Source organism: Anolis carolinensis, chromosome 1, assembly GCF_035594765.1.
Source record: "Anolis carolinensis isolate JA03-04 chromosome 1, rAnoCar3.1.pri, whole genome shotgun sequence".
Lineage (NCBI taxonomy): Eukaryota > Metazoa > Chordata > Lepidosauria > Squamata > Dactyloidae > Anolis > Anolis carolinensis.
The window spans coordinates 251,611,060-251,629,947 of record NC_085841.1 but is presented as its reverse complement, the minus strand read 5'-3'; the positions used below and the strand labels follow the sequence as shown (position 1 = coordinate 251,629,947).

The 18,888-nt window shown below is 38.7% G+C and overlaps 1 protein-coding gene across 9 annotated transcripts in view; it reads right to left on the bottom strand.

The window, feature by feature from the left end:
• The window catches only part of kalrn (kalirin RhoGEF kinase), a 627,264-nt gene that overhangs the window by 137,224 nt on the left and 471,152 nt on the right, over positions 1–18,888 (bottom strand). For 8 of the 9 annotated variants that reach the window (XM_008109458.3, XM_062971761.1, XM_062971850.1 and 5 more), the window contains 6 exons: positions 18,571–18,663; positions 15,875–15,986; positions 14,906–15,096; positions 14,194–14,295; positions 12,983–13,125; positions 10,429–10,531 (listed from right to left, as the gene is read on the bottom strand). In XM_008109458.3, coding sequence (XP_008107665.1) covers positions 10,429–10,531; positions 12,983–13,125; positions 14,194–14,295; positions 14,906–15,096; positions 15,875–15,986; positions 18,571–18,663 — 744 coding nt within the window. Of the gene's footprint in view, positions 1–621; positions 1,138–10,428; positions 10,532–12,982; positions 13,126–14,193; positions 14,296–14,905; positions 15,097–15,874; positions 15,987–18,570; positions 18,664–18,888 lie in introns of those variants that run through there. The other variant, XM_016993863.2, reaches the window with a different exon arrangement.

The window sequence follows — 18,888 nt, the reverse complement described above, 5'->3', positions numbered from 1 at the left end:
ATCCTCCATCCCCTTTTACGAATGGTGTGGGTGGTGTGATGAAACACCTCCCTGATACTGTCTTTGACCCCAAAGATGCAGTTGTACATAAAAAAGGATCGGGTCTGCTTACTCTGGAGGAGCGAGGAATGGATTTCCACACCCACACCAACAAACATGGGCGTGTTCTCACATGGTATATTAAAACGCAGCACTTTCCCTATCAAAATCAACTACTATTGAGGACATTTGTAATCCTAAAAAGCACTCAGTTTGGTTCTGATCCCACCACATTCTTTCCATGCTTGAGTGAATGGACATCATGTGAATAATTAATAATTAAGAGAGAGCCACATCTTAAATATTTCTTGCATTTATACAAGTGTCGTTTGAAAACATTTTTATCCCATTCAAAACTCACACATTCACATTTATTTTTAAACCATTAACGGGGGAAAATAAACCAAAATCTGCCTTCTTCACCAGATGGACAACAATTAATATGTCCTTCTCTTAGTTAAGACATTTGAGCCATTGCTGACAGAGCTTTAATAGTCAGCTTTATCAGATAATTCTGCTATTATTATCCCTTCTAGCTAATGTGATGCAAGGGGAAAGTGGAGGGGTTCAGATCATACTCACTCCCTTCTTGATCTGTTTTGTTTGCTTCGAACTGATCCACTTTAACATTCTGCTTCTTTGCGGGCTGCAGTCTCTTTGCAGTTGAAGGCAAAACTGAAAATGTTTCTGTCTCTCTTTTTCCCACACACTCCCCTCCTCTGTCTGATTGTCTAACAAAGCTTTATAGGTTTGTAGCATGATTTATTTCCTGCAATTTAGCATCATGCTGTTATTCTGAAGAGAGACTTTGTACCACCTCTGCAACTTGTATATACTGCCAAGTACTACACCAGGAACTGAGCTTTCCTTACTCTCCAGAAGACTTAACCGTTTGGCAAGATAAGATCACATGTACAGTTTATTCCAAGGTCACATGCACATCAGAAGCATCTTATGATTTGCAGATAATGCATAAGCAATGGGGCCATAATAGCACAAGGTTTCATTTTAAACATTTTCCGAAGATTTGCCTGAGTTTTATAATTTGATTTTTTTACAGCAGTTGAACTACAAAGGATTGTGACTGCCTGGCTAAATTGACCAATATCTCAACACTAATGAACTCAAATCCTTCTTTGATAAAAGGAATTATTTAGTTGTTTCCATTTTTTTCAAAATCTGTAGCAAACTAATGCTAAAATGCTAAAAAAAAAAAAACAAACCAAAAAACAAAATACATCTCAAATGAAGTATGCAAGGGATATTACCTTTTTATTGCATAGCTGTTCAAACTTTATGTAGATCTTAAATCTACTACAGGAAGCAGGTAAGATAAAAATTACCTTTCTTATGCAGACTCTAAGATTTCAACAGACTTGCCCAGCACTTTTCCATTTTCCCATCAAAGCATTTGTAGAAACTGCTCCTAAATTCATTTTGTGCAATGTGAAACTGTAATACCAAAACTCACTCTAAAACTATTGTACAAGTTATTAACAGGAATAGCTCAAGAGTAAGAAATTAACTTTTTTTTAACTTTAAATGCCATTTGGTTAAATAAGGGAATGAAAATTCAAAACATTAACGACCTTATTATACTGGATAATAGCGAGATGTCCAGGGCAATTGACATGATCGCCCCTGAACGTCCCCTCTCATTGTGAATAGTCACTTCGGCTCCCTGGTTCACGGAGGAGCTGGCAGTGATGAAGCGCTTGAGGAGGGGACTAGAGTGCAGCTGGCGGAAAACTCGTAGCGTTGCTGACCGAGCACGGGCTAGAGCCACTATTAGGGCCTACTCCGCGGCTTTGCAGGCAGCCAGGAAGACCTTCACGACTGCCTGCATAGCGTCTGCAACTAACAGACCATCGGAGTTGTTTCAGGTCATTGGGGAGCTCCTTCACCCTCCTGAGGGGGGAGGGGCACCCGAAGACTCGGCAACTCGGTGCAGCGAGTTCACGCACCACTTTGCAGACAAAGTCGCTCAGATTCGCTTCGACTTGGACGCTAGTTTTGTTGCAATGCCAAAAGAGGTAACCGAGGCACCTGTCTGTCCGAACTTGTGGGATTCGTTTCAGCTTGTTTGCCCGGATGACGTGGATAGGATCCTTGGGGCGGTGAGAGCAACCACTTATTCCGCGGATCCTTGCCCCTCGTGGCTAATTAAATCGGCTAGAGGATGGTTGGTAGAGTGGTTTGTGATGATAATTAATGCCTCTTTAGGTCAAGGCAAATTTCCATCTGTCCTCAAACAGGCCATAGTGAGGCCCATATTGAAGAAGGCCTCCCTTTATTCGACCATTCTAAACAACTACAGACCAATCTCAAACCTCCCTTTCTTGGGCAAGGTCCTGGAGTGGGTGGTTGCCTCGCAGCTCCAGGGTTTCCTGGATGACACCGATTTTCTGGACCCATCGCAGTCCGGCTTTAGACCTGGGCACAGTACTGAGACGGCTTTGGTCGCCTTGGTGGATGACCTCTACAGGGAACTGGACAGGAGGAGTGTGACCCTGCTGGTTCTCTTGGACATCTCAGCGGCTTTTGATACTATCGACCATGGTATCCTTCTGGGACGGTTCTCCGGGATGGGCCTTGGGGGTACTGCTCTTCCTGGAGGGCCGTTCCCAGTTGGTGAAGCTGGGGGACACCGGCTCAGACCCCTGGCCATTGACCTGTGGGGTCCCGCAAGGTTCCATTCTGTCCCCCATGCTTTTTAACATCTACATGAAACCGCTGGGAGAGGTCATCTGGAGTTTTGGAGTTCGGTGCCATCTCTACGCAGATGACACCCAACTCTACTACTCCTTTCCACCAAACTCCAAGGAAGCCCCTCTGATACTGGACCAGTGCTTGGCGGCTGTGATGGGCTGGATGAGGGCGAATAAACTGAAGCTTAATCCCGACAAGACAGAGGTCCTTCAGGTCAGTCGTATGTCCAATCGGGGTATTGGGTGGCAACCTGTGCACTCCCCCTGAAGGCGCAGGTACACAGTTTAGGGGTCCTCCTGGACTCATCACTGACATTTGATGCTCAGGTGTCAGCGGTGGCTGGGAGGGCCTTTGCACAATTAAAACTGGTGCGCCAACTGCTACCTTACCTCATGAAGTCTGATCTGGCCATGGTGGTCCATGCCTTAGTTACCTCTGGACTATTGCAATACACTCTACGTGGGGCTTCCCTTGAAGACGGCCCGGAAACTCTAACTAGTCCAACGTTTGGCAGCCTTGCTTCTAACTGGAGCTAATTATAGGGAGCGGTCAACCCTCCTGCTTAAGGAGCTCCATTGGCTGCCGTTCACCTTCCGGACCCAATTCAATGTGCAGGTGATCGGCTTTCTCCCTACGAACCTGCATGATCTCTTCGTTCGTAGGGGGGGCCCTCCTCTCGCTCCCACATCGGTCACAAGCGCGGTTGGTGGGGACAAGAGAGAGGGCCTTCTCCATGGTGCCCCCCCCCCCCCCCCCCGGCTCTGGAACTTGCTTCCCTGGGAGATCAGGCAAGTCCCCGCCCTGGTAGCATTCAGAAAGAGCTTGAAAACCTGGCTCTTCACTCAGGCCTTTGGATAAAGATTGCTCATCTGTATCTGTGACCATTCTTGTACCTTTTTACAGGTACGGTTTGCACTTTTTACATTTGTCAACTTGATATAGACACAGGGTCTATTCCCATCCCAATTTGCACTTCCAAGAATTTGCAGCACTTTATCAGTCACCTCTTGTTTACAATATTTATATGGTGCACCTTACCCAGTCTACTTTTACAACCTCTCCATTTTAATCCGTTTTTATTGGTTCTTGTCAATTGTTTTTATTGGCTAATGTTTAAATTTTTATAATTGTGCATGTCTTTTGTCTATTGTTGTGTTTTGTATTGCTATTGTTTTTATTCGGGCTTTGCCCCATGTAAGCTGCCCTGAGTCCCCTTTGGGGAGATAGAGGCGGGGTATAAAAATAAAGTTATTATTATTATTATTATTATTATTATTATTATTATTATTATTATTATACTGGAATTGGAACATATTGTGGCGAATCTGGCAGTGCCCCATCAGGGGGCTTGGGGAACCCATTGCCCCAAGCCCCACATCGCCCAGTTATCAGAAAGCCTATCCCATGAGGAGAAGAGTTGGCTGCCCGGCTTTCCTCCATTGTTGTTGGTGCAACACAGGAAGTTCCATGTGTTGCTGCTGTGGCAGCATATGCTGGTTTCACTGCAGTTTATCCACAGTTTATCCCACCAGAACTTTCTCTATGTTGTGAGATGGGAGCCGGTGGACTTTGTGGCTAAACTATAGCTGAACTGGTGTATGCTGCCAAAAAAAGCACAGTCAGATGAGATCAAAAGTCTGAGACCACCTCCATCAACTTGGTCAAGGGAAACTAAGACCAGGATTTGAAAGGAACAATCCCATTAAGGACACTCAAAGTTGGTGGACTGCAAAGACAGGAGAGAAGGGCAACAGGATCTTCCTGGATTACCACTACTTTGCCTGCCTGCCCAGCTGGGCACACACCTTATATATCTCCCTCTTATATTTATTGTTATATCCAGACCTTCAGCCAAAAAGATCCTCAGACCAACTTACAAATTGTTATATTGACAATTCCCAGACCGCAGATTTACAATAAAAAAAATCTCTTCCAATTTTACAATCTCTTCATCCAACCATATTTCTGTTATACTTGTCAGGTCAGCCTGCTCTTCCTGGCTGACATACAAGAGAATTTTCATCTTTCCACTTCCTCCACTTGAAGGGACTGCAGTAAGGTTACAAATATTAGTAACATCAAAGGGCAAGATGGAAGGGGAAAAAACACGCATATGTCTAATCTGACTTCCACTCCCATGATCTATTTATTTCCACCTACCATAATCGATGACCTCTAATTCTCAGGCATTTCAGAGCATAGAATAATCAATCCATCTTGTATTCAGTGTTTTGTTTTACCTTGTTGCTGTGACAACATCTTAATATTGTTGGACACCTCTCCAAGCCAGGAAAACCTGCAGCTCTCTCCACGTTCAGTTTTCCTCAATACAAGGGGGCTGGTGCCATTAATTAGCTTGTCTAATGCATTTTCTGGCACATTTTGCCTGATTAGACTTGACCATTCTATCTGAATTAAACTTACTTCCGGAGTCAGATCTCAGCAGTGAATCTACAGTGTTGAATTAATGTAGCTCAGGCATAGGCAAACTTTGGCCCTCCAGGTCTTTTGTATTTCAACTCCCACAATTTCTAACAACCGGTAAGCTGGCTGGAGATTTCTGGGAGTTGAAGTCCAAAATATCTAGAGGGCTGAAGTTTGTCCATGCCTTATGGAGCTTGATGCTACAAACTGCCACTGCTCAATACTATGGAATCCTGAGATTTGTAGCTTGATGGGGCACCAGATGTCTTTGGCTAAAGGCTTTGTAAAACTACAACTCTCATAATTTCATAGCACTGAGCCATGGCTGTTAAAGTGATGTCAAACTGCATTAATTCTACACTGTAGATGCATCCCTACACAGAGCACCCCCTGATGCCAACTCCATAACCTGGTCTTTTGTTCCTTTACCGGTATGTACTGTGTTTGGCTTTCAGAGTAGAAAAACAGAGGCAAGGTAACCCATTATAGGAGTATTGACTTCTTGGTGATATTACAGAAAGAACTAGAAGTCAAATAATAAATTTTAAAAGACTCAGAATGCTCTCCTGTGCTCAACACACCATCGTAAATATTGGACATTACTCAGATATTGTAAAAGTTGGGAATGGGAGCAAACAGCCCCCATTGCCATGATTCACACACATACTTTCCCCAGTGCATATGCAAGGGGTCATACAAGCACAAATTATTTGTTACTTCAACACTGAAAACGCCTACCTATTCTCAGGGACAGGCAAAAAACAGAATACGCAGAAAACTGAGTATTTCTCAAAGTCTTTAATGTGGGCAGTAACATTAAATTTTTGTTTCTTGATTCATTTTTGCCTATCTTTCCACCCAGGCAAATTCTTTGAAGCTTGCCCCCTTTATGCATCACAATAAACTGAGGCAATGCCACAAAGTGGGGCGAAATCACACGGACTGCTTTACGTAGGAGATCCACTGTGCATTGTAGGAGTTGGTAGTGAACTGCATTTAGAAGGAGAGGCAATAGTCTAAGTTTATGCTGTTAGTATCTGCTTTGGACTGACTGCTTTTAGAAATGGTAAAAAAAATCAACCGTAGTGGCAGATTATATTCTTGCTTTGTCCACAAGAGTCACCTATTGTCAGAAAATAATAAATTTAAAAATCTGAAATCTTTTAAGCCCTACTATAGAGATAATTCCAATACATAGGCAGGTAGTATATCCCCTGCAGGCTACATGTATCCCTGGAAAAGTCTAGCAAAACCTTTGTGTTCCCTCCAGCCCCCTACCAATGCCCAACTCCTGATTCCTGGAAATTAAGAAAAAGTGAAAATAGCACATTGGGGTTTTTTTTTGGGGGGGGGGGTTGCTTGTTTGTTGTTGTTGTTGTTGTTGTTGTTTTTACAAAAAAAATGGCCTCAGGGGTAGCTTTGTCCAAAAGGCTATTTTGAAAGTTTTACCCAAAATCCAAGAAAAGGTGACAAGAAGTAACTGTGATGCTCCTTCTTGTTTCAGGTGACACTTCATATATTCTTAGAGAATCTGTACTCATCAAATTTGTAAAACAACATTGCTCCCATAAATCTTTATTTTGACTGATTTACACAACTGTTGTCACTTTAAACTATCCTGTGCAAGAGACAGTTTTGCAGCACTTGATTTTTGGACGAAAAAGCTGAATGGCTCTACTGGCAGTCTCCAAGAGAGTCAAATCATCTTTTAAAATTGGTTACTCTTGCTCTGTTTAGCACACTTCCTCCTTCCCCTACCTTTTCCAAACAAAGAATACACATATGGTTACTTTGGCTTTGTTTTGTTTGTTTGGGCATGGTGGAAATACATTCCCTCTCTGGGGGATCTCAGGAATAGCATGCATGGGTGCTGTTCAGAAGATGTCTTTTGCTAAATAACTACTTCTTTGGTGGTTGCAATAACAGAGAAACTTCTAACACAGCACCTCCTACATAGACAGCAGGCGTTCATGCACACACAGAGCACTAACATGTTAATAGTAACATCAAAACATAGAGGAATGGACATTGTCATCTCTTTGTTAATCTAAAGACATATACTGCAAAGACATATACTACAATGCAATAATATATAACTTCCAAGCACAGGATGAAAAAGTGATGAAGTAAAAGTTGTAAAGGAAAAATATTAATCAGGCTGCAATAACATAAGCACTGTATATCCCATGGGATTCACCTATGCCCTAAAGTCAGCCCCCAAGTAGAACGGCAAGGTAAGAAGACTGTCTAGGTTTTACTTTGCTATTTCATCACTTTTGAAGGTTTGGTTTTATATATATATCTGTTTTCATTCACAATATGATTAGCATAACCCTACTGAAGAAGGGAAGGTGTACAACAGATGGTTTTTAGGAAAGTATATGAATAATATGATTAGTATGATTAGTATTTGTATGGAATACGACCAATGCATACCAGGTACTGTAGGCAACCCCTCCCCTTGAGTATTCCTTGGAGTATCTATGGGTTGACAAATGACTTGAAGGCACACACAAAGATGCAACACCTTTCTCTGTCAAGACTTTCCTCACATAAATAGCTTCACCTCTGATGTCCTATGTCAATCCTTACAAAAACAACTTCTTTGTCTATATCCCTGCTGTATACAGTCCAGATATCAGCTGTTATTGTTGTTTTAGCATTTTGCATTTTGGAGATCCACTTTAGACTGGAGCTATTAAGATAATAATCTAAGTGTTTATTGTCCAAGGATAAACACTGGCTCCGTTTTTTTCAAAAAACACTATATTTTAACTATGCACATACACTCTTCAAACTATGTATGTTACTTGGCTTACCTGATGTCAGGCTATTTGTACTGTAAGCAATAGCTTTGCTGATGGACAATGTTAATAATGTAATTGTTGATGTCAGCTTTAAGCATTTAATTTCCCTCTGACCTCACTGTCTACACCCCCCCCCCCCCCCCGCCAAACAAGGTAGCAATCTGTATTCCTGGAATTTAAGATAACACTTAATGTATTTGATGACACAAGTTACAGGAAATGAAAACCGTTTTAACACTGTTTGTCTTTAAGTTGCTACAGGATTCTGTGTGGTCTTTCTTGCAACAGCCCAACACAGCATTAATAATTATGTCAGCCTAAGCTACAGATTGGGTTGTGTATTTACTGCAAACTGTTCTGAGTCATAGTGGTGTTGTTTTGGATGTGTGCTTTCAAGTCTCTTGTCAATTTATGGTGATCCCGTGAAATTCATAGGGCTTTCTTAGGCAAGGAATACTCAGAGGTGTTTTTGGCAGTTCTTTCTTCTGAAAAAACTCTATGGCACCTGGTATTTGTTGGTGATCTATTAAAGTAATAACCTGCTAAGCTAAGATCAAATGGGTTCTGATGTTTTAGGGTATTTGTATTGCTAGTTTATTTATAGGAAAAGAAATCCGGAACTCTGGAACATGCCCCAAAACAAAATTTATTTAACATAAGACACATATAAAATAGTTTATTTAAGTTCCACCCTTGTTTCTGCAAGCTGCCTCTCCTATCAATCCCATTGTTTATGATATTTGCCCTACTTCCTGAGTAACATATGTCACCTGGCAGGTATAAAGATAGTACCATCCCAACTATACATCATATAGCACTCATTTAGACATTCTAGAAACCAAACCTAATGAATATAGAAGCCAGATACAATTCAAAATCTATGGACATAAACTGATATCCAATTCTCATTGAGATGTATCAAAAAGAGAAAAAAAAAACATACAAAACCCAACTACCTGGATCTAAATACTGGGATTTTAAATATTACAACTTTGTCACTGCTTTGAATAGTACTTATGTGGCCACTGCAATATACAGGCAAATATATGAACCACATCTAGGCTGTCTTCCCAGTTAAATTAAGAAGGAAATTCAAAACAATGCAGTCACCTCAGGCATTCATCTTCTTTTTCCCTGAAGGAAACCCTGAAAGGATTTTCTGGTTTCAGGGAAATCTTACAAACTATTATATCTACAGCTTAAAAAAGGCTTTTTTTTCAAGTTACAATTTGTTGCAGAACCTAGCAACTTCTCACAGATCCCTGGGATACTGGGGAGTCCTGGTGGATGAACCCTGATCAACATTATATGGAATTCTGGATCCAGTTAGATTACTACAGTATTTCTTCAAATCTAAGATACAATTTTACTGATATAAACATCTCTAAAAACGGTGTGTGTTTTAGAATCACAGGTGTATCTTATATTTATTTTAGTGGTGGTGGTATTGAAATCAGGGTGCATCTTACAATCAGTGGTGTCGTACAAATGAAGAAATATAGTACCATTTCATACTGACAGAACTTACACAAAAGCACTATTACAGTATATGCCTTACTATAGAGGCGGTTCCCACTTTTTTTTTTTTTGCTTGCACAACGACAATGAATTCTGTAGCTCTGTAATGCTATGTTAATCTATAACAGTTCAGCTTTTCACTTTGCCACACAACACATATTCTACAGGAAAGCCTGGCCATATGGTAATCTAAGGTCTGTACATCTAGGACAGATTTAAAAAAAATGCTTGGTCCTTGGCACAATGGAGTAATCAGTGACTCTTCAATGCCATCTGGAATTCCATACATTACGTTGAGCTTATAGTACAAGACTACTTGCTCCCTTAAGTATCTGAAATAGGTTTCCTAAATTGCCTTGAAGTGCCCAAGGATGCAACAATTCATCTAAAGCATACTCAGCCATTCTCAGCCCAAGACCTGCATCTTGACAATCACAAGAATTCTTTAAAGACTCTTGAACTGGGATTGAAGTATGATACTCCACCAAACCCTGTTGGGCCATTAAGAGTTTGCTCCAGATCCATAACCTGTGTAGGAGTCTTTGTTATATAAACATATAAACATGTACATATTTTGACTTTCATATAGATAAATCAATTACTGGTGATTCCCTCTTACTTGGGGTGTATAGGCCAATAAATAAAAATGACTATGGCTCCAATTTAAGGAATGAGTACATTCTGAAATTGATATCTTTCTATGCTGTTAGTAGCAGCAATTGACAACATCTCCTTACAAGGGAACATATGCTTCTTGCTGGCATGTAAACAATTTATAGCATACTTTCTCAAGATATCTTAAGAAACTCTATAAAGATTAACCACTGCAAAAAGAAATAGGACTTAAATTTACTTTGTTTGCTAAACCTTTAATGTTTCAGGTTCACACACCTAAAGCTAATAGTACAACCTTTAAAAGAGTAAATCTTACCTTGTCACTGTCCACTGTATTCTGAGAAGTTCTGGATGCAATCGAAATTGTATCAGGCTGGCTGCTTCCATCTCCTTGGCTGTCAGCATCCTCTCCTCCCTCTCTGTTTGGAAGGAACAGGAAACTTTCGTCAATGAACTTTTAAACAGCTCAATTAATGTGCGAGGAGTTACTTGCACAGCTGAGCACACATGTATTACAACTCAATCTGTAATTTAGAATGATGATGTCACCACTACCAAGAGATTAACACGTAATAACCATGTTTGTTCTTTGAAATTGGCTTTCCTGGGCTTACACAATGACAACAACCTATCTCAAAATAGCTCTGTAATGAGTGTGGCAGGCCAGTGCCCCATGCAGTGTGGATTTCTCAGTTAACCAAACCCAGCCATGTAAATTATAGCCCTGGTGTTTTGCAGAACTGATGTCAGTTCCCAGGAGTCATTTCTTAGTTCTCACATTTTCAGTGGTTTAAATTAGGCAGCCACCTCAATTTATACACAAAAACAAATATATGATCAAATGTTATTATTCTTCCATTTGTTGTACTTGGCAAAAATCTGGATAACTTCCCACCCTTCCCTTCAACTCATTTCTATGTAAGATACATGTTTGCACAATGATAAATTCAGAAAAATAATTATGCTGAAACCCAGTTTTTTTTCAATAGGACAAGTGGATCTTCTAAAACTTGTTTGCATTAACTCAATGGAAATTTCTATCAACTGTGTCCTAAGACCCCCATATCTATAAACAATACGTTCCTGGCCAGACCACAATTAAATGTATCTGTGGATATGTCTGAATGCCATTACATCACCTGACATCCAGTCCCAGCACATCACAGAGTTGTGCTAGGGGACCTAAAGATTCATGGAGAGGATACTTCGTTAGGTCCTCCAGCATGACTCTATTCTAGTAACTTTTGGAGGAAACATATCATAGAATTTCCTGGAGAACCTAACAAATTCCAAAAGTGACAATTTCCCCCTAATGCAGGTAAGTAAAACCAGTGCCACACACGTGGTTATGGGGGCCTTCTTGTATAGCCCTAAAATGAGAACATCTAGGGAAAGTCCTTTTCTCTAGAATCACAAATATATGTTTGCCCTATGATTTTTACATTGCACTATCTAACATGTTTATATTCTGGACCAAATCCAAACTGTTCAAGCACTCTTATCCTGAAACTTAAAATATAGTCTAATTTATGGCCAAAATTAAATCGTTTTTTAAATAATTAAAAGTATCTATTTTTGTCAGTAGCAGAGTGACATGACATGCCTGCTATTTGTGTCAAGTTGAACACATTTTCAACCCGAAGACCTTTAGCAAACACATCTCACTCATTGCATATAACTTTATTGCATTAGAATTAACATGGGTTAAACCCAGTACTGACTCAGTAAATGAACTTTATATACAAATGACATGTCTTTTGCCCACAGTGGTTTTTCAATTGCATTTTCTCTTTTAAGAGGCATAGAATCTTCTGCATCTCCCCTTCTGCATTTATACTCTCTTCTCCCCATAAAAGCAGTGCCTCTCTATGTGAGAGAGTAGATGTTTCCTAATCTTCCAATTTTTTTTCATATTTTTTCTGATGAAAGTTGTTAGATCCATCAATAATAATAATAATAATTTTATTTCTTGCCTGCCTCTCCTCACGGCTTCATGTTAAGGTTCAAATTGATAGACATTATATTAGTTATTAGGTCAAAACAGGCAGATTATTCAGTTTGGGGGCATAGATTAGGATTATAATATTTAGGGGAATGCTCTGGTCATCAGGTCATCATATATCCATCAACCTTGTTCTCCCTCAGTTTAATAAATCTCCTCATGACAACAGAGATCGCCAATATCTCAAGTGCATACTTTTAAGATTTGAAATTAGACCAGAACTCAAAATTGCTTGTTATAGAGTGGACAGATGGTAATGTTGGCATTAAATCACAATCCAGGATAAGAAGAAATTGATAATAAAACCTTACTATGAAAGGATATTTGAATTAAGACATGTTATTGTGTTGGGAGAAGGCTTTTCCAGTGGGTCTTGTTATCAAGTCCCAGTTTTAACTTCTCATTTGAAGTCCCTTTTTAGTTCTGGCTTGAATTTTAGATGGCAGCAGCAATGTCCCAGAGAACTAGATTTGTTTTCAAAATTACCTAATGCTAATATTGGAGGAGAGATTTGCAGTGGAATAGTTACACTGTTTAAATGTTTGTTCAGCAAAAGAATTACCTTAAGATGTGGTTAGCAAAGTGTAGGCGATTGCTATTTGTGGGCTCTGGGTCTTTCCTAGACTTCCACTTTTTGTCTAAAGAAGTCAATTTCTATGCTCTGGAGCTTCTAGGGCAAGGTAGATTCTGTTTTCCTCTCAAATTCTTACAAAATGAGATCCCACTATTCCCAACTGTTCCATTGTCAGGAGTGATGTGCCCTAAGGTGGATATGAGGATTTAAAATTGTCCTCCAGATCCCCAGAACTTACCATACCATGCAATTAAGTGATTTAAAAGGATACCTCTTACAAGAAATTATAATTACCTCTTACTGTTGTTTCTTTGCTTCACTGGGGTTTTGGGGAGCTGTATTGGCTCTTTCAAAGCTCCTTTTAAGTGTATAATCCTTTCCTGTATCACTTCTCGAATATTTTTTATCCATTCTTGTTTTGTTTCAATACTGGATGCCTAAAGAAATATGGACAAAACAGATGAAATGACATTTCTCACATATGGGCTTTTGTTTTACTATTTTGTTGCAGTTCCTTTGTCTGTATTAAGGAACTATGGGTAAGCTGGCAACATTTCAGGTGCGAAACATACTTCACCAGCTGCGGGAGAAAGAGCAAGAAAGGTAAGTGTTGGATAAATATATGTAGTATGCAAAATACAATATGCATTGAATTTCTCAAACAAAACATCTATGCTACATGATCCTTGTTAAAACAAAATCAATCAACAAAACCCCCCAGTTTGCTCAATTCAGAGGAAAATCACTAGAGTCAAGAGATCAAATGATAATGGGCAGCAGCTGAAAGGAGAGAGCTGGTAATAAAGGATTGTTCCGTATGTTGTCTTCTCTTCTGCTAAAAGTAATGAATAGTAAATATACCCCTAACATCACATCATTAACACTGCAAACTACTTCATTTTAACCTCATGATCTTTGGGTTTGTATTTAGAATAATTTGCATTTGATTGCCCATTCATTTTAATATTCATAATTAGAAATGTATGTTTTGTCAACATTCATTTGGGCCACTTCAACTATATCTAGCAATGTTTGGCCTGATATTTTTAACAACTTCATTAAAAAAAATTTTTTTTTTAAACTGGCAGATGTGGCACCATTTGTCCAGAGCAACAAATCCACATTGGGTTTTACAGGAATTATTCCAGATTGTACAGGAGCTATCCGAAGTGATGAATAAGTTCAGCTCTTTGAATACTCCTGCTGTGTATGTCTCACATAATTATACTTTCTTGACTCCAGCTGTTCCACCAAGTAGATGTGTTACAAACATAAAAACAGTAACTAAATTAAACATGTTAACTTTGCAGATCTGCTCAAGCAATAAGATGTATAGGATTGTTAATGAGATAGTTTGAATTCTATTGGGAAGGCATCCAAAAATATTGTTTCTCAAGACTGAACTGCGACCTATTTTTATAGTGCGTTACAACATGATATAGTGTGTTTCAACAATTGCTGAAAACAAATGCACTGAAAATAGAGACAAGAAAAACTGTACTTACTTTCAGCACTGTTTTGTTATCTGAAGAGGGAGTTCGCCCCGACCATAAGGCAAATTTACAAGGATCTCCTTCCACGTGTTCAGTTACTCCCAGTTCTGAGGTCTAATGGAAAGTGAAGATAATTTGGAATTACTTCAACTGAGGCAAAGCATTTCATTCTCCATCTTCATGTAATTATTTAATTTTTCATGTGCTTTGTACTTTACAGTGCAGGTAAAAATAACATAAAATTAGTGGATTAGGACGATGCAGCTACTAATTGTTTACATCATGGGTTAGGACGATGCAGCTACTAATTGTTTATATCTTACAAACTTGTTGCAAGAGCATGCACATTGATGATTTTGGTCAATGAGGGCATAATAACGTTCTATTTCAAAATTTCATCAAGTGGGAACAAAGATTTTTTTTAAATGTACTGGTATGTAATATTCCAGTTATGGTAGTTTTAAAGTTAATTTTAAAGGACATTTCAGAGGCACTTCAATGGATTTTTAAAACATTGTACACCACACTCTTTTCAAGTATTTTTTTTGGAAAAGCAAAAAAGCAACATGTTGAATCACTAAACTAATTTTGCAATGGCGATGGCAATGAGTTATTTTTGTGGGCTTAGAATGAGTTTAAAACAGTGAATTTATTTTGAACAGTAACATCTTCAGCTCTGGCAAAGATCCTGAAGCCCATAAAATATTGATGGAAGCAGACATACCAGCAGTCTGTTCTTGTAAACATATTTAGTGTGTCCTGCCGAATCTTTGATCTCTTTGCTGAAAACCAGAGAGATTTCAAAGAGAAACAAGTGCCTTTCACGGCCCTTTCGAATGAGGGACTTGGGATCCCATACTTGGAATGAATCCTGAAGAATCAGCTCTCCTTGAACATCTAAGTTTTCATCAAATCCTAGAAATTAAACATATTAGAAAAAATAAAACATAACAATAAAGACTTCTTTAAAGAACCAAAAACAAGCGAAGAGTTTTGAATACGTTTTTAATCAGGTTTAAAGGATTTAAACTGTTTCTTTTTAATACTGTTGATATTTAATTCTATTTTAATGTTTGCATATTTTTAGGTTTTAAATTGTATCCGCACTTGGTTTTACTATAAGCTGCTTTAAGTCTCTGTTATACAAAAAGCGGGGTATAAATAAACATCATCATCATCATCACCACCATCATAGAACATAGGCATAACATTTAGGCTGGAATCCTATTGATGCAATATACTAGTGTAAAAAAAGTTACAATATGTGTTCCCTAGTGTAGCTGATGCTTTTGCAAGAAAACAGCCCTCTTTCTCCTACTTTTAAATTGGTGGGCATGGCACTGTTTGACCATGGCACAATGGCTGGGAACAAAACTGTAACACAATCATTTGTGAAACTGTGAGATCCACCCTAACTATGATGGCATATACGAGTATTTATGCTGCAGCTAACATGTATAGGACTTTGACCTTACTCTATAAGTGCCCTTTCATTCTTGGCTTCCCTGACCTCCTTGCCAGATGAAGCCTGACTTGTTAGATCACAAAAATATTTTTCTCTCTGCTAGGTATGGAGATAAGTATTTACAAAAAGCAGCCATCTATCTAGGAAAATACAGAAAACTACAATTTCCTCTGTTCACCTCTATAGATTTGTAAATGTAGTAGTGTTGTCCTTTCAAATTCTACTTACCTTCCAGCATGCTGACATGCATGGCATCATTGGCTTTCTTGGGGACACTGAGCATTACTTCCAAACCATCCTTGAGTTCTCCCTTCCCTTCTTCACAGCATGTTAAAAGCTCCTGAGGACAAATATAAAACAAAGGACAAAGTAGCTCAAAGTAAGACTGCATCCTTATAGGTTTTGCCACTTCCTTCCTTTGAAATACAGCCTACAGTTCATAATATTCATTGGTGGTCTCCTACCAAGTAGCAACCAGGACTGATTCTGCTTAACTTCCAAGATCAGATGGAAGTATCCTATTCTGCAGTTTTAAAATAATTATTCTGACATGTTTTTAAAGCCCAAAACTGCATCAGATTTTTACAGATGAATAAAATTGGTTAATTTCTTGTAGTTTGCAAATTACATTACTTTGGGAATGACAAATCAAGTCTGTTTTGTTTTCAAATGTGGAGTAAACAAAAAAACTCAAGCACATCTAACTTTGGCATGTGATTAAGTAATTTCAGCTTTACTCAGTGTTTCTCTTTGTGTGTGTCGAGGCCACGTATTAGAGAAAGGACCTCTATAGAATCCATGCGGTTATAAATATTTTCAGTTTTCCATGTGATAAAGAGAGGAGGCACACCCTGTCCTTTGATACTTCATCCTTGCTTGGTTTATAGCCATCCAAAATCTGAAGACTATTGAAATTTTAATTTTCAATTTTTAATTAATTTAATATGGATTACAATCTCCATGATGGACAAGTTATATATTTGCTTTCATTTGCCTTAACACACACACACACGCAATATGACAAATAATGGAACAAATAAAAACAAATATATACCCAATGGGGTTATTTAATGGATATAAGTAATTGGGTGATAAAATGTTATTCTAAGTTAAAAAGCAGTGTTTTCAAGTTCTGATTTCCAACACAGCTCCTTATTCAGGACATATTGGAAATATTATGAATTATCTTAACATAACCAGAACTGTCTGATTTTGTATCTCATTGTATTTTTGAGAAGGAAAAATGTTCTAATAGGCACTTCCAGCTACCTAGAGTGTGGATACTATCTACCAACCAAAGTGATGGTTGTGTGTGCAATGGAAAACAGAGGCAGCAATTTGGTTAGAACTTGCAGTTTGGGGATTCTATGGTGCTGGCATATCTTGCTGTACAAACACTACCCATCTATGAACTTATATCTGTGCTCCAGTAATGCCTGTTCAACTTATAGATAAGTAAACAACAGCATCACAAATATGCAGTGCTTTTTTCCCCTAAAGAAAATAAGCATTGTACAGGGTGCCCCAATTTTCTCAGAGTTGAGCAAAGCAATGCTTTTTGATCAAAGCTGCTTGTTGTCACTCTTATTCCCCCAATAAAGTGAAAGGTAAGACCCAGGCATGTAGCGGGGGGGGGGGGGGGGGTGTCACCCCCCCAGAAATTCTCAGAGTGGTCAGTGAGACGGCCTTACATTTATTATTTAAACTGTTATATTTATTCATATCATGATCTGATCACCATGCTCAATATATCCCATATGCATGGGGGTATTGGGATAACGATACAAAAGGTTTGCTAGGGTAGATCCTCCCCCACCCAGACTCAGCCCCCCCCCCCCCCCCCGAAGCAAAATCCCAGCACCACCCGAATTAAAATCCTGGCTACAGGCCTGGTGAAAGCAGATACCAGTAGTGAAAAGAAACAGTAAAACAAATATTTATGATTGCTGTTCAAATGGCTTTTTGGATGTTGATATTATCATGCTAATACATCTGAAGGATATTACTATCTGCGTATGCATTAATAGGACCACCATAACGAGAATATGACTATCCTGACATGTTTTGTTTTTTTAAAAAAAATTGGATGTGCTTGCTGCTAGGGACTGACATAAAGCTGAAGGAAAATGGAGGCCTGGGAGTTCTCAAGAGCATATAAGGCAAGACTCCTACCATTCCATAACCAAAAATTGAGGGTCAATCAAAATGAACCATATGGGCTGACCAAGAGATGAATGGACTCTGCGGAAAGCACAAGATTCACGGGATCCATTTGCCATAATGCAGGAGAGGGTCCCTTAACAATTACTGTGTTTTATCTGGGAACACAAATGCATGAACTGCACCTAAGCATGTTAGATTTTAGGTGCACAGATTGTATTTGGACATCATAACCCCCCATGAATGTTAATAAATGGAAAAAACATGCTGAAATGATACAACTTATTAACTACTAAGTAATAACTCATCATGAGTGGCCATTGGTAGCTCTATCAGTGGGGCAGTTGACCATTCCAGCTAATAGTTCAAACCTTTAACATAAATTTATTATGTATACAGAAATAATATTAATGCTCAAACTAAAACTCAAAGTAGACCATCCCTTCCACTGACATCATCGCTATTACCCAGTGTTGCTCTTCATCAATCAAGCATAAACAATTTACTAATTACAGTAAATCATATTCTGCACCAACACTACAATGACCATAAAATATAAAATCAAATGCTAGAACTATTGCTGATAGCTTTAGATAGACAGGAGTGATAAAAGGAACAGGAAAGAGAGAGAGGATGGTTCAAGTGGGGACCATATTTGTCAAGAAAAAAGTAGTAGCAGGGATGGTATAGTGGTCCAGAAAACGGTTGGTAAGAAGTTATTTTTTCCCTTACCTAAATAATAGCATAAGAATAATAAAAAGTACCTTCAATAAAAGTTGATACTTGGTAATCCTCTGGACAGGTTTGATTAAATATGAGGAAATAGAGTTTGCCAGACCGTGCCTTTGTTGAATTTCCTTTAAAAAGGTTAAAAAATATATTACAAGAATGCAATAAAAATCCTAGATAGTTCTCAAATCTAGAACAAATTGTCTACACACATTCAATTTCAGCTATAAAGTAGCCAAGCTGACCAGTTCTCTGGAGCAAGTAATTATTACCATGTAGCATCTCTAAGACAACACTATACCACTCTAAACATTTTAACTTCCTTTGTGGAAATTTATAGAGAAAAGCTCTAT